This window comes from Temnothorax curvispinosus, unplaced genomic scaffold (assembly GCF_003070985.1).
Source record: "Temnothorax curvispinosus isolate PA1 unplaced genomic scaffold, ASM307098v1 QBEX01017148.1, whole genome shotgun sequence".
Lineage (NCBI taxonomy): Eukaryota > Metazoa > Arthropoda > Insecta > Hymenoptera > Formicidae > Temnothorax > Temnothorax curvispinosus.
The window spans coordinates 802,306-816,996 of record NW_020226928.1 but is presented as its reverse complement, the minus strand read 5'-3'; the positions used below and the strand labels follow the sequence as shown (position 1 = coordinate 816,996).

The 14,691-nt window shown below is 35.2% G+C and overlaps 1 protein-coding gene and 1 pseudogene across 1 annotated transcript; both read right to left on the bottom strand.

Moving 5' to 3' along the window:
• Nucleotides 1-779: 779 nt before the first annotated feature.
• On the bottom strand, nt 780-3,240 carry LOC112467298 (annotated as a pseudogene).
• Nucleotides 3,241-10,646: 7,406 nt separating this feature from the next.
• Nucleotides 10,647-13,327, bottom strand: LOC112467299 (ubiquitin-conjugating enzyme E2 W). Its single transcript, XM_025035852.1, has 4 exons — nt 12,696-13,327; nt 11,445-11,795; nt 11,287-11,362; nt 10,647-10,928 (listed from the first exon to the last, which is right to left on the bottom strand). Exons 1-4 carry the CDS (start codon nt 12,738-12,740, stop codon nt 10,915-10,917), a joined length of 486 nt encoding a protein of 161 aa, XP_024891620.1. The 5' UTR covers nt 12,741-13,327; the 3' UTR covers nt 10,647-10,914.
• Nucleotides 13,328-14,691: the final 1,364 nt, after the last annotated feature.

Genomic DNA, 14,691 nt, shown 5'->3' with positions numbered 1-14,691 from the left:
ATTTTTCGTTACCGATCTTTTGGAAGCCGGTATCAAAATTTTTTCAATCTTTCGGGAATTAATTGACCGAATCTGAAAGAATTGTATATAGGGGTAGAATTTTACGGCGAGCGCCATAATGTGTTCAGTTTTTGTTACCGATCTTTTTGGAAATCGGTTTTTTTAATTCTTTCAATTTTTCGGGAAATAATTGATTAAATGTCAAAGAATTATACATGAAGTAGGGGTAGAATTTCCCGGGAAGTGCTATAAAGTGTACTATTTTTTATTACCAATTTTTTTAAAAACCGGTTCCAAATGACCGAATCTCAAAAAATTGTACATAAAGTAGGGGTTGAATTTCCTGGGGAGTGCTATCAAGTATATAATTTTTTGTTATCGATCTTTTTGGAAAGCGGTATCAGAAGTTTGACGAATTTTCGGGAAATAATTAATCAAATTTTAAAGAATTGTATTTAGAGAGAGAGAGAGAGAGAGAAAAAGACAGAGGGGGAGAGAAAAAGAGAGAGAGAGAGGGAGAGAAAGAGAGAGGAAGAAAAAGAGAGAGGGGGAGAGAGAGACAGAGAGAGAGAGAGGAAGGAGAGGAAGAGAGAGAGAGGGGGGGAGGGGGGAGAGGGGAAGAAAGAGAGAGAGAGAGAGAGAAAGAGAGAGAGAGACTATTTGCGTGTCTGATTACATATGTCCTCCGGGGCGAAGCCCGGGTAACCAGCTAGTTATATGATAATGCAAAGTGTTTTGAAATATATATATAAAACGAGGAAAGCAAAAAAGATGCGCTTTTAAGTAACCGAAATGAAATAAATACAAATATTAATATTAGAGTGCAAGATACAGATTTTAAGTTTACAATCGTGATAAGATAACGTTTGCCTCATGTCGCGCTTGCAAACAAAAAATTTTTTAAACTGACAATTACCCTCGGCCGATGAGTCTGGAATTTCCAATGGGACCGATGTGGTCGGTTCGGGCGGTGCGGGAGATACGTCCGGATGATGAGTGAAATGTACAGTTATAGGCACTACAATAGCCAGAAGTATTAAAGTTAGAACGCACGATAAAACCGCACGTTTCCACGTCCAGAACCATTGCGTCACTAGAATAATTACAAAAAGCTATATTAGAACGGTTGTTTCACGAGCTACTTATTATATTACGGCACGTGTGTACAAAAGGAATATTATAATTACATTAAGTTTTTCACGTAAAGCATTATAATTCTTAGTTGGTATCAATTTTCTGTTATTCAATATTCACAATCGAGTAAAGAATTTGCGGCATGCAATATCTGGTCAATCTATGCCAGGAATAGCATAATATACGTATATACTGTGAGGTCAAAATAGCTCTTTTATATTTAGCTTTAATTCTTGTAGCGCGACTAAAGTGTAACAATCATTAATGTAGAATATCGTTGATATTAATCTATATTCTGGAGTAGTACGACAAGACCATTGGTCAAAGGAATTAATGACATTTGTGACGCATCATTGAAATTACTTTTAAAAATTGTTGCAGCCTGAATAGTTCTGATAACATTATTATCTTTCACGTAAGAGAAAAAATGGTTGTTCTTCCGAAAACACCCACCCATGCTCTGATTTAGGTCAAAGTTTGTAAATAAATTTCTTTCAGATAAATAAAGACATGTTCTAAAAGAAAGAAATTATCGAAGCTACTTCAAAACAGATAAAGATCGTACATCACTGATTCTTATCGCATTTATTTAATGATCGACAATTAAAACATATACTCCATTTATCCGTTTTTATATTTGCTTTTTCACTTATCTCAAATAGTACTATCTAACTCATAGACTTATTGTCTATGATCTAACTAGAGATGATTATTCAAATCGACGTCAATTCATCGATGAATGATTGATCGAATACTGATATATGTATATTTTTGTCTGAATGTGGAGTCAGATGAAAGATAATAGAAATCTTACAAAAATATTCGCAATTGTTTAACTGACATAAAAACAATTATGATGAGATCGGAGATTACAAAGATAATAATCGGTATTTGACATCGACTATTTATCAATGCGTCGACATCAAATTGCCGTCGATTCGACTAATCATTTCTAGGTGGATACGTAAGCAACACAAAGTGTTGAAATGTTTACATATAACACGAAGAAAATTTGATTCTATAATGTCTTTAAATTTATCAGATTAAAATCAGTGTCCACAAAAGTAATCGTTACGTTCTACTAATATAAATATATATTTAAAATTTTTAGGACAAATGTTGATTCGTCCTAATATATAATATTTAGATACTCAAGATATTTATTACACACGCTTTCAAATTGTAAGCTTGAAAGTACATTTGCTCTTATGCATAGGAAAGGTATTAGAGTAATGTCTCGTTGCGATGACATTTATAACAATTTATAACATATTTAGCATATTTACATTGTATTATAATTCAATTTAGTGAGTCGCGATTTATAATTTCTTATATAAAACTTTATCCTATTGTTATTCTGTAATCCAGAAACTTATGAGAGATCTGTCCTTTTTAATTATCCAACGATTTTGTGCTTAAACATATACTTGCAGTGTACTTACGGAAAGAAAGAATTAAGTATAAAAAAACTATAAGAAACGGGCCTAAACAATCTATTATTGCATCGCACGATTGACTATTACCTTTAGCTAATTCAGTATTTTGTAGAAAAATTGATTTATTTGGAGTTTCGTTGTCCTGACTCGTCGACAAATCCGAGATATTGTCGGAGAGGCGGATAAGTTCAATAGCATCCTGATTTGTAGTAGGATTCGTGTATACGAATTGGTTTATGGTAACCGGACCATTGTAGATGGTCTCATTACCCACACGCACTCCTGTCGAGTTCGCCACGGAAATGTCGCCGAAGTTCGACGGATCGGGATTCTGTAGGATGAAATCGCCACTTGTAGTGGCAGATGCTTGGTGCTGCTGAACGATGGTCGACGATACCGGCTGATTCGTGATCCAACTGCTGTCTTCTTCGATATCCGTCTCTTCTTCCTCATTGTCGTTGTCTACGTCAATCCAGTGCGTAGGGGAATCTGTAACGCTACCATTTCCTGAAGTGACGACCGCGGTTTCCCTCGCCAAGCGCTCAGCCTCGTTGTGAGACCTGTCGTCCGCGTGATTCTCGGCAGACACAACAGCACCGTGCTCTTGCTGCTCCTGACTCTAGTGATTACCGTCGAGCGTTTGCTGCTGCTGTTGCATCAATGTCAACATACACACGCGGAAAATTCACCTTCTTTATCTTATGTCCTAAAATGCGATACACCGCATGCAGCAGAATACGCTCGTCGAGAAATAGCTGTAGGGTCTTTAGATAAATTTACCAAATCGCTACTATAATTCGAGATTATAAGAACCGACTATGAATACCGCGGCCTAAATGTTTGGTTTAATTCTTTGTCTCTTTTTCCTCTCATTTCAGATACTTAACGAGGGAAAAATCAGTTTGGAAACGTGATTCTTTTTTTATTGTTAATATGGGATTTTTTTAACGGTTTGCGAAAAACTACGGTTTTTAAATGATCTTAAAAATGATTTTTCCAAAGACCGTCGTTTGATATATATTTAAAGCACTCAAACAAACTTGCTAGATCTGCAATTTCGTTTAGATTTAAAATTTTATTTAGTTAAAAAAAATTACTAGAGAAAAGTCTCTTATTATGAGATAGGATCCTAATATGAGATGGCGGGGTTTTTTCATAATGGGATCAACAGAATAATAATAATAATAATAATAATAGGGAACTTTCCTCTATATACGTTTTCGAGTTCTTCTTGTAAGATTTATAAAAGAACTGAGATATATACTGAATCATGGTTAAGATTGACTAATTGGTGAAACCATAAGTCATTTTAGTATCGCTGAATAAAATCGACGAGAAATGTAACAGTTCGTTTCTAATCGACGGCTGTCGGATGTGCCTTTTGAGTCCTTGTTTCATACAACAATAGAAAGTTTTAATCAAGAGAATTATGTTAACAAAACTTTAATGCGCGAATTAACAAAACTAGTGATCAAGGAACAACTTCTGCGATATAAACGGCAATGATAAGAAGCTTATTAAATAAAATATTAGATAAAAAATAAAATTCAATAAGCCAAATATATTATCTGGTATGGCAATCTTATTCAAACTTCCTCCATTAATTAAATAACGCTCCAACGTTATGCACATGCTGCATACGGTACGGTATAACGCACTTGTGCATTTTACATATTGCGGATATTTATTAATTATTGTTAATCGATACAAATTATATACGTAAATTAAAGACATTGGATGTGTATTGCTGATTCAATGGATAAATTCTTCATAATATCTAAAAATCATACCATTTAAGTTATTAAGTCATTAAAAATTCTTACGAAAGCGAACACACTAAACATCGTTAGTATACGCCACTGTGCTCTTTTTGCATCGTATTTTTTATCTTGCATCTTTTATCTTACGTTATTTTATAAATAAAAATCATCGCAAACAATTCAGAAATGTTCCAGTACAATTATTGTTCTATGTATAACTCGATCTGTATTAATAATGCGTATTATTTGAACTCGTATTATTTTTACAGATTATGGAAATTCACGCCGGTCAAAAAAATAGTATATGTTACGAATAGAATGTATGATAAAAGAACGGCGAGAGAAGAGAAAACGATGAGTATCTTTCATAAGAAGCAGTAGAACATCTACAACAAATTGATTTTTTTGTGAACAAATTATGGACATCAATTATATTAGAATGGACTAAACATTACAATATTATATCTTCGCGGTTTAAAATATTTTATTACGTTCAATCTGGCTGATCAATCGTACCCCGCTTATCTATACCACAGCAAATATCTAAATTATCATGGTCATGGTTTAACTCTTGGTACGATAAAATTACTTACAATTTTGGTATGATTCATAGCAGAAGATGTCATCATATGTTATGACAACTTCATAGCAGATATAAATAGTCCATCATGCCTTATCTTCACAAATTACAACATCCAACTGTAAAAGTGAAGTTTATCGTGAAAATATATCGTATTTTAACGTGCATTTTATTTTAATCGAGAAGTCGTCAGTAAAATGTAGAACAAAGCTCGATCGGAAAACATCACTCGTAATCAGTAATCCAAATCAGCGCAACCGGCCGGCAACAATCCGCATTATCTGCTAAATTAAGGATTGACTGATGACTCATAACTCGGGATTATACGTCGCACAAATCATCGTTCGTGCTGGCAGCAATCACTTTGCCAACGCTACGTTCACCATCGATCTATGGACGACATGGTGTCGACGGCTGTTACCGTGGAAAGCACTTCGCGTAAAGGAAAACTCTATTCGATGAAAACTCTAATGGTTACTGACACGTCATTGACACCACACCTGCAGTTGGGGGATGCTCCGTCCCGCAGGAACAAAATACAATCCGAATAAGAGTGAAAATAAGCCACTATCACTTATTATCTTCGTTGATACTATCAAATTTGAAATTAATATACTGGCTTCAGCGATGACGCGACGCAGCTATCGAAGAACGACGCGCCTTATGCCCATTCTAGACTGGAGGATGATCCTACTCGCGACTACTCATCCTAGTCAATATAGTCATACTCACTAGCCGCGAGTAGGATAATCCTCCAGTCTAGAACGGGCATTAGAGATCTTCTTCTTCTTCTTCTTCTTATATTTGTATTGGCTCCTGCCTCTAATACGAGGTCAATATGGTCAGCATTTGCCCCTGTTTGTTAACAAAGTCTGAATCAGGTTGAGTGGCGAAGTCCAAAAGGCAATTGCAAGCAGACAGTATCAGTCGCAATACTTTAAACAATTTTTTCGTTTGGGTGGAACACGTCCGAACACGTTAAAATGTGTCGTCCGTGTCTACACGCGAAACACGTCCGAGCTAGTCCGCGTACGTTGGGCGAATTAGGGCATTAGAGATGAAATCAGCGTTCGTTCTCGCGAGAAGCGAAGCGAGAAAAGGAACAGAAATACGGAGAACGCGCGTGAACTGACGTGCAAAATAGATATATTTAATTTGAATAATAAAACACCTTGGATATCCCCCTGTGCTGATACTAATGGGTGGCACCGCGGTCACCGCGGTCGCATCTCAATCTATGGCCGGTATTCATAGTCTTCAAGATCGTCTTAAGTAATGTTTTAATAAGACGCTAATACGGCATACGGCTCTGATTGGTTCATGACATCTTAAGATTGAACTTCAGACGGTCTTAAATAACTATGAATACCGGCCTATATCATAATTGCTACGAATTAAAATAAAGCTACCGTAAATTTAAAGCGATCTGAAAATATGTTGTGTATATATATTCCGGAAGTGCGCGACGCTCGTTTTTATCGAAAACTGTGAATTTTACGATTGTCCAGTACTCATTGGGCGCGGTTCAGCAGACACAACTGTTGCACAACTGTTGAGTTCGTCTTATCAACACTCTGCATTGATTGGTTGGTTCTAAAAGTAAGAGCCAATCACGTTCGATTGCTACTGAGCGGCTTGGTCTGCTGAACGCGACCATTGACAAACTACCGATAGAATCAAAGCACGAGTAATAAATCTCGACATTAGCTCCGTTCAATCCGACACAGAACAGACTACTGTTGCGTTTTCTTGTCGAATGGGCTCAGAAATCGTTGGCCCCACTCTTTGCCTCTTTCCCTCAACCACAACTGTTAACCACATAGCTGCGGCATGCATGTGTGTGCGATAACGTTGTTCAGACGGTTTTTAATCTTTTCCGTGGAATCGAATGAACTTCATTTCGATGACCTGAGATTTCTATAACACCAGTTGCATGCACGAAACATCTATATTATTTCTATTATATCATTTTTTGTAATTTAAGGAAAATAATTAGCGCTAATAATTATATCACGATATTTGCCTATAAGAGGCAGGGTATTTAACCCTAGAAAGTCTTTATGAGTTTTCTCATACGTGAAAGGCCAAGCGGGGTAATAAATTACCCCAAACTTGTACCGCGTGTATAATGTTTCTATTTGTTGTTAGACAACTTTTTAATAGATAATTTTGTTTGTTCTTTAATAGGGAAGACGATAGTAGTCATATCAATTTACAGTAGTAAAAAAAAACAGTAAAAAAAATTTCGGAAAACAAGAAAAAGAACCAAAAATTGGGCTGAAATGACTATTTTTATAAAAAATGCTGTAGTTTTTCATAAATATCACCGATTTTAAAAATTTCAACGGATTTTGAAAGACGAATAGACAACCTTCAAGGGCATGTAAGCGATTTTTTCGTTTCTTAAAAAAAACATATTTCTTTGAACATCTGAACTAGTAGAGGAAATGATGAAAAACTGTCGAATGGGAAAAATCGCAAGAAATGGAAAGTAAAACAGATTCTGTCGATTATTATTTATTTGAAAGGTAGTCAAAAGTTATAAAAGTATATGGAAACAGTAAAATTAACTCCACAAAAACTTTACAAAGTTTTAATCAGTTACTGTGCAAGAACAGCAAAAATGAAATAATTGACCGAATCTTAAACAATTATATATGAAACAGGGGTAGAATTTTCCGTAAAAAATCTGAAATATACTTTACTGTAGTAAATGTCGAACGTAAACGGCCAAAGGGGGTAATACGTTACCCCAAACGATTTTCTTTTTCGGTTTTCAGCTGCTGCACGGGTCTAACGCACTCGCTGAATGACGGAGGTCGACTGCTGGATGACTAAACTGAATTATGGTTAGGGTCTCGGTATGAAAACTAACCTTCCTAAGGCAGGGGCGCAATTTGAATTTCGCGTGGGGTAATGTATTACCCCAGAAAGACTCTCTAGGGTTAAAAAAAATTTTGAGCTCTCGTAGATAAAGTCTTTCTATACAGAAACAAACTTATAATCATGCAAGTTATATGTATAATTATATATCTTAAAACCAATAATTTAAAAAGATAATGTTTTAATTAAGAGACAATTTTTCATATCTTTGAAAAAATTTAGCAGCATTAACCAGATAATACAAGATTCTTCTAGATACAATGAACAATGAACGTATTCAATATGCGGAGGTATCAATGTTTTACTACGAAATAATATAATTTCGATTATTTAATAATATATAGTATTATTGAATAAAAATAAATCATTATATATTCAATAATAATACAGAGTATTGATCCTACACGAATTTTCGGAATAATTGTAGTAAATAAAATAAAATAAATAAAAGCATATGATTAAAAACTTGCTGACAATCGGTTCGCAATATTAATAAAGATATACTACATGTGTATAAGGTACATGGGTAAAAAACATATGTTAGAAAATAATTCCTAAATTAGATTGTCTTCCTTTATGCTATATATATTGCATTTGTTAGATAGAAACTTTAATATCATAACCGATTATATCAGCATCGAGTTCAAATGTATTGTTTAATTATAGAAGATATATGTATAAAGATGATATGACCAAAAATATAAATAATATAACTAAAAAATATAAATCGAAAGCGTAAAATAAGTTTCCTTTTCGGGAAAATTGATTTTAGAAACTGGAAAAAATTTTTAAACCATAGATAAATAATATGTTCGTTCTATTTACTTATAAGATAGTTATTTATGTACGGAATCCAAAAAACTTATAGTGATTTCGACTTGGAAGCTATTGAGTAGAGATTAAAACATACTTGCATTTCGATATCGTATGTATATATATTTTACATATATGTGTAATAACGGTTAAAGGTATATTTATGCATGCTTTATATACTTTGTTAAAAATTATTACATATGTATGTAAGTATACAAGTGTAATCGAGGTTTACCTCCTGCGATGACTTCTGAGAATGTAATCGCGATAACCGATAACTATTATAGAACACAAGTAAAGTCGTTTCTCGGAATATATATATATATATCTCGCAAGTAGGTATACTGATTTTAGCATTTAGCGAAGACTCGATAAAAACGAATAAGATAAAACTAAAGATAATTGTAAGAAAGAGTTTGATATAGCACACGAATCCAATCACTTATTATATAAAATATTAACATCAGTCTTCTTTTTTACATTAATATCAATTATGTCTCTTCACATAACAAATTACTCGAATAACCATAATAATCTGTTAGTTTTCGTCCTTGTTACATGTTATAATATAGATTGATATTAATATCAATATTGATCTGTAATTATAAAATTAATATTATTATAAGATTAAGATCAGAATTGTTCTTCTTTTCAAATAAATGTAAAATAAAGATTTATCTCTTGATAGTTCAATCATATGCTTCAATATGTTTTATTACTCGATTATTAACAAATGTATTTATAGTTAAAGATAAAAACAATAATTCATTATAGAGATTACATATTTAAAAAATCACTAGTGTACAAAATAGATTTTTCAGAAACACATATGATTAATCAATTAACAATTTTTGAAAAAATAAATATATGATGATATTCCAATAGAGCGAAAGAAAATATGAAATATCGCTACAATGTGATATAATGTGAAGCAATTATTGCACAAAATATATTTTTAATAAATTATTTTATTGTTGTCACATTACGTATGCTCCAATTTGATACCAGTTATCTTCTTCAAAATTGTTAGTTTCTCATATGCTTGGCACATACACATATAATCAGCGACAAATTATTATGTATAAGGTGCGATAAATTAATGACTAGAAAAAGACACCAAATGTTATCAAGAAATTTAATATCACGTCATAACTTACACTTTTAATAAATGTACAAAAAGTTTTTTTTTACTAGCTAATACATGTAATTATGAGATTACATGACACGAAAATTTAGGAATATTATTAGACCGTATGCCAATTATTGATATTATAGTGTCATTAATTAATCTCATACATTGTATTACCTTGAATGTCATCCTATTTTATATAACACCTAACGAATTATTTTTACATGAAACTTTTACAGCTTTCAAAATTTATCAAAAGAATGTAGCATGATATGACAATATCTCATATATATTTTAATAAAAATCATATCTATGTCGTAAGTGCTAATATTAAAAAGTTTAACGCATATAAGAGCTATTATCAATTCTCACTATATTGCTTTAACTATAATATGTACTTTATTAGACATAGTATTAATAAAATCTAAGTGGTAGCCTCAAAAAATCTTAAAAGACAAATAAATGCAACGGAAATATATTAAAAACAATATAGTTTGATAAGAAAATGGCTTATTTAAAAAGCAAAAATATATATTGCGCTTAATCGCATTTTGTTATTATAAAAGAAAATTAATGCACAATAGAGTAGTATTTATCATTGAATTTTAAAAAATATATTTTTTTTCATATATAATTAGATTAATTCAACTTTTGAGTTTTATTAAAAACAGAAAATAAATTTTTTAAATGTATATAGCTATTGTAATATTAAGTATGCATATATTTACCATTTTTTATCATAATTTCTAAATTTATTAAATGATTTTATTAACGTACATCAGGAATCTCCTTAAATTCGGAATAACAAGAGAGAAAACTTTATATTAATATCTTTATAATAAATAATACCTTCTTATCTACCTTTCTTTTTAGCATTAATTTACTGTTTTGATAATAATTCTATGTAATTAAAATACGCTTCACTATCAGCAACATTGTAATAATTTATGATTAAACAACTCACGCAGTTTGCATTAACTCTATAATAATAATAAGTAAGTTGTAGCCTTGTCTTTTTTTTTTTTGAAGTACGCGTCTAATTTCTTGTTATATTGACTTGACTATATAATATTGTATGCAAAATTCTATTGATTTAATGCATCAGGTTTGGATGTTATCCCACTTGGTCCAACAATTCAATGTTGACAAGTTGACAAAATCTTTCCACATTTTTCAATGTTAGACACTATCATCTAAAAAAAACAATAATTATTTATTTTACTCATAACTTAAAAATAATTGCACTTTTATATATATAAACCTTTACCCATAACTTAAAAATAGTTGCACTTTTATGTATCTAAAACTATAAATTAGTTAGAGCATACTGGATTACAAATATTATAACAAAACTAGAACTTAATATGGGGTCTGTTTTCTATTGTTGAACTGGATGCACTAGTTCAGAGTTTATCTTTTTCCTTCTACTGTAGAGTAAAAAAGATAAACTCTAAACTAGAGCAGCCAGTTCAGCATTAGAAAACAGACCCATGATAAAGACACACTTGAAAAATTCTGAAAGTTTCACGTAATAATATATAGTCTTCTCACCGTGATACCACCATTTTGTCTTTTTTGGATTCTTGTTGCAAGTTTTCACATAAAACGTATTGTCGGGCGGTCTCTTCTGCATGAAAAGTATTTGCATTATTTATGAATAATAAAGACACACGAGTGTTCATCTAATATCTAATGGCTATATCTCGCACCTTCTCTTTACAGCTGCTTAGCATGGAAACGATACTCAGGCAAATGCTTTGCACACTGAGAGCAGGAGACCAATCCTCTGTCAATATGGATAAACAAATGTGACCGTTGCTGTAGACATGTGGGTGTATAGGGATATTCCCACCGATGAAAGTCACTTCTGGCGAATCAAACGGGTATTTGGAGCTGAATTTAAATTGCAGCTGAAATTGTTCCCCCTCGTACAGCGTGCCTTTAGCGCCTTCCATGTGAACGATCCACTGCGTCAAATTTTGCCCAGCCAATTCTCCATCTACGTGTACACCTGGCGGTGGCTCGCGTATCAGAGACATCAACTCCTTCTGCAGTCTCCTCTGGGATATTAAAAGAATTCATTAATGTTACATTCTCTTTTATTGTTATCAAATAGTCTTATGGAAAAACCTATCTTGTTCAAAGAGGCAAACATAATACCAGTTAGTTAAAAATATATATTAATGAATGCCTATAATAATAATTATTAGTAAAGAAGAGGAAGAAGAGCTCTAGGCGAGTAAGATCGAGGGAGGAAGAGGGAAGAATACCAGTATGTAAAGGTATGGTCTTATATGGCCAGGCAGGGAAAGGGGATGTTGATTTATTGTAAAGGTTTGGGTATGTTCCTTAAAAATGCCTATCAAACCCCGACAGGAAGAAATAAACGTATATACATGCCTACAATAATTTCTCTTACTTCAGGAACCTTTATAAAAATCTCTATTTTAGCATATGTTAAATAATACAGGGGTTATCATAAGAAACAAAGAGATGGAACCATTTTGTTTACGAGGCATTTATAACAATAACAAAAATTTTTAAATAGCATATGTGTTGCGTGTGTTTAAAGATAAATATAATCGCGTTCTGACGATGTAAAACTCTTTGTTGAACATTACAGTCGCTTCTGACTCATTCTCCAAGTAAATCAGAAACGGACTGCGTCAATAACGAGCACGGTTGACAAATCGTATTATTCGTCGCTGACGATCGTGACTCGTTGGACGATAAGCGAGCCCGGCGAACAGATCGTCGGCAATGTCCGTAAAGAATTACGCTCGATATGTTCGGTTTCCTCGCAAATCGAAGAAATGCCCTTTCTCTCTTTCCCTCTCTCCCTCCTTCGGTCTTTCCATTTTTTCATTCCCGATTTCCTTCGCTGACGATCCGCCGTCTCACTCGCGTTCCCGGGAATCACGCGAAGAAAAAGAAAAGAAGATGGAAAACCTCCGACGTACCTTCGACGGGGACGTTGCTGCCATTGTCGTCAAAGCGCTCTCCATCGAGAAACATAACCGCGGCCTGTTCGCGGGCGGGCGCACGTCCTCTCCGCCGTCCGTACCTTCCTCGCGGAGGGAGCAGACGTGTCTTCACGTTCTACCGCGATTCTCTTGCATTCTCGCGTGAAAAACCGTGGCGGAGGAGCGAGCGGCCCATGCGGGGAAAACCGGGAAAAAGCAGGGAAAACGGACGGTGGCGGTGGCGGTTCCGCAATCCGCACAGTTCCGCAGCTGACTCCGCTTCGCTACTCCGCGCCGATACGGCCGAGGCTGTCGGCTGTCGCGAGGTGCAGAGCGCACGATCCGCACGATTGTCGTCGTCGCACAGACACAGACACACGCGGAAGCACGCGCGCGCGTGAATACACGTATATGTATGTATGCACAACGGTACTTTTACAACACGACCGAGGCGAGGGAGGATATGCGAATAACGGACGATCGCCGCGCGAACCCAATCGGATCCGTCCGCGAGAAGGAAGGTAATAAAAGACGACAGGACGACGGAAGAGAGCTGTCGTCGCGCGCGCGCGCGATCGGCGCGAGTGAAATCGCCGCGGAAAATCGGCGCGCCCCTCGAACGTCAACGAAACGCGATACGCGATATCGACACGCTGTAGAGACTCCTTTCAATAATTTACGGCGGCTCGTCGCGAGACGGAGGCGAGGAATCGATGCCTCGCGTAGACGTCAAGACGCGATTGACGCGAAACGGGCTGATTCGGTTTTTAAAAAACGTGCGCGCGTTTCACCCGGAAGCGGCTGATCGGATCGGACGTCGAGTCATTGGCTCCGCCATTTCCCGATTAGCACTTCCGGTTTTTCAAAACATTTGACAGGTTGTTATCATATCAATTAATAATATATAAAGTATTCAGCAATTATAAAATATTCTAACTTGAAATAAATACTACTGATATGTTTTAAATCTTAATAATACTGTTTAAAATAAAGTGCGTGTACTGAAAATCTATAGTTTACGTAACTAACCTACACTATAGATTTTCGGTATTGACAGTGAATATCGGAACCCAGCTTTAATATACAAACTGAAGTTTCAGCAATTTGAAAATTCCGCGTATCAAGTTGGTCACGTGGTTTGATAGGGAAATGGCGTTTTCAAAACTTCCGGCCGATATTGGCCTAGTTTACACCGATCTCTTGATACGCGTATCAAATAGTATATTTGAACTGATCAGCCAATAATCAGCCTTATTTACTAGTTATTTACTATTTAATACGCGTATCAAGTGATTGGTGTAAACTAGGCCATTGGCTTAAAGCCCCTTGCACAATAGGCGATAGCGACAGCGACAAAGTTGCCGACAAAGCTACAATCGTCTAGAGTTCGTAGCTTTGTCTCACTCCCACTAACGTCTTATCGATAAAAGACGGACCATCGTGAAGTATGTTATATCTTTGTCTCACTCCCACTTATAGCTTTGTCTCACTTCCACTAAAGAACCGGCAGCGCTGATCGGGAAATGGCGGAGCCAATCAGCGAAAGAAACACCATTGGCTTAAAGGTGGAAGCACATAAAATTGCAGGAGCCATGAGCAGGGTAGCGATCATGTAACTTTTTCCCTAGAGCGGAAACGTGAAAAGTGAAAAATTTCATGTAACTATTTCTTTCTATTGGTATTGAATAGAAAGAGATAAACTTTTCACTTTTCACGTTCCGTCCTAGGGGAAAAGATACATGATCGATCCCCAGAAGGCAGAAGGCATATGCGCATGCGCTATGGTATCTGTTTAGAGCTTTACGGATACCATAGCGCATGCGCATATGGCTTCTGCTTTCTGCTCATGGCTCCTGCAATTTTATGTGCTGCTTCCACCACACCTTTCGCCCTCCGCCCTCCGCTTCGCCTTTGCGAGTTTGCGCCGTTTGCGCCCCACGCGACGCAGCGTGTCAAAATGTCAAATAACAAAAACGACACCTAGATCACTAGA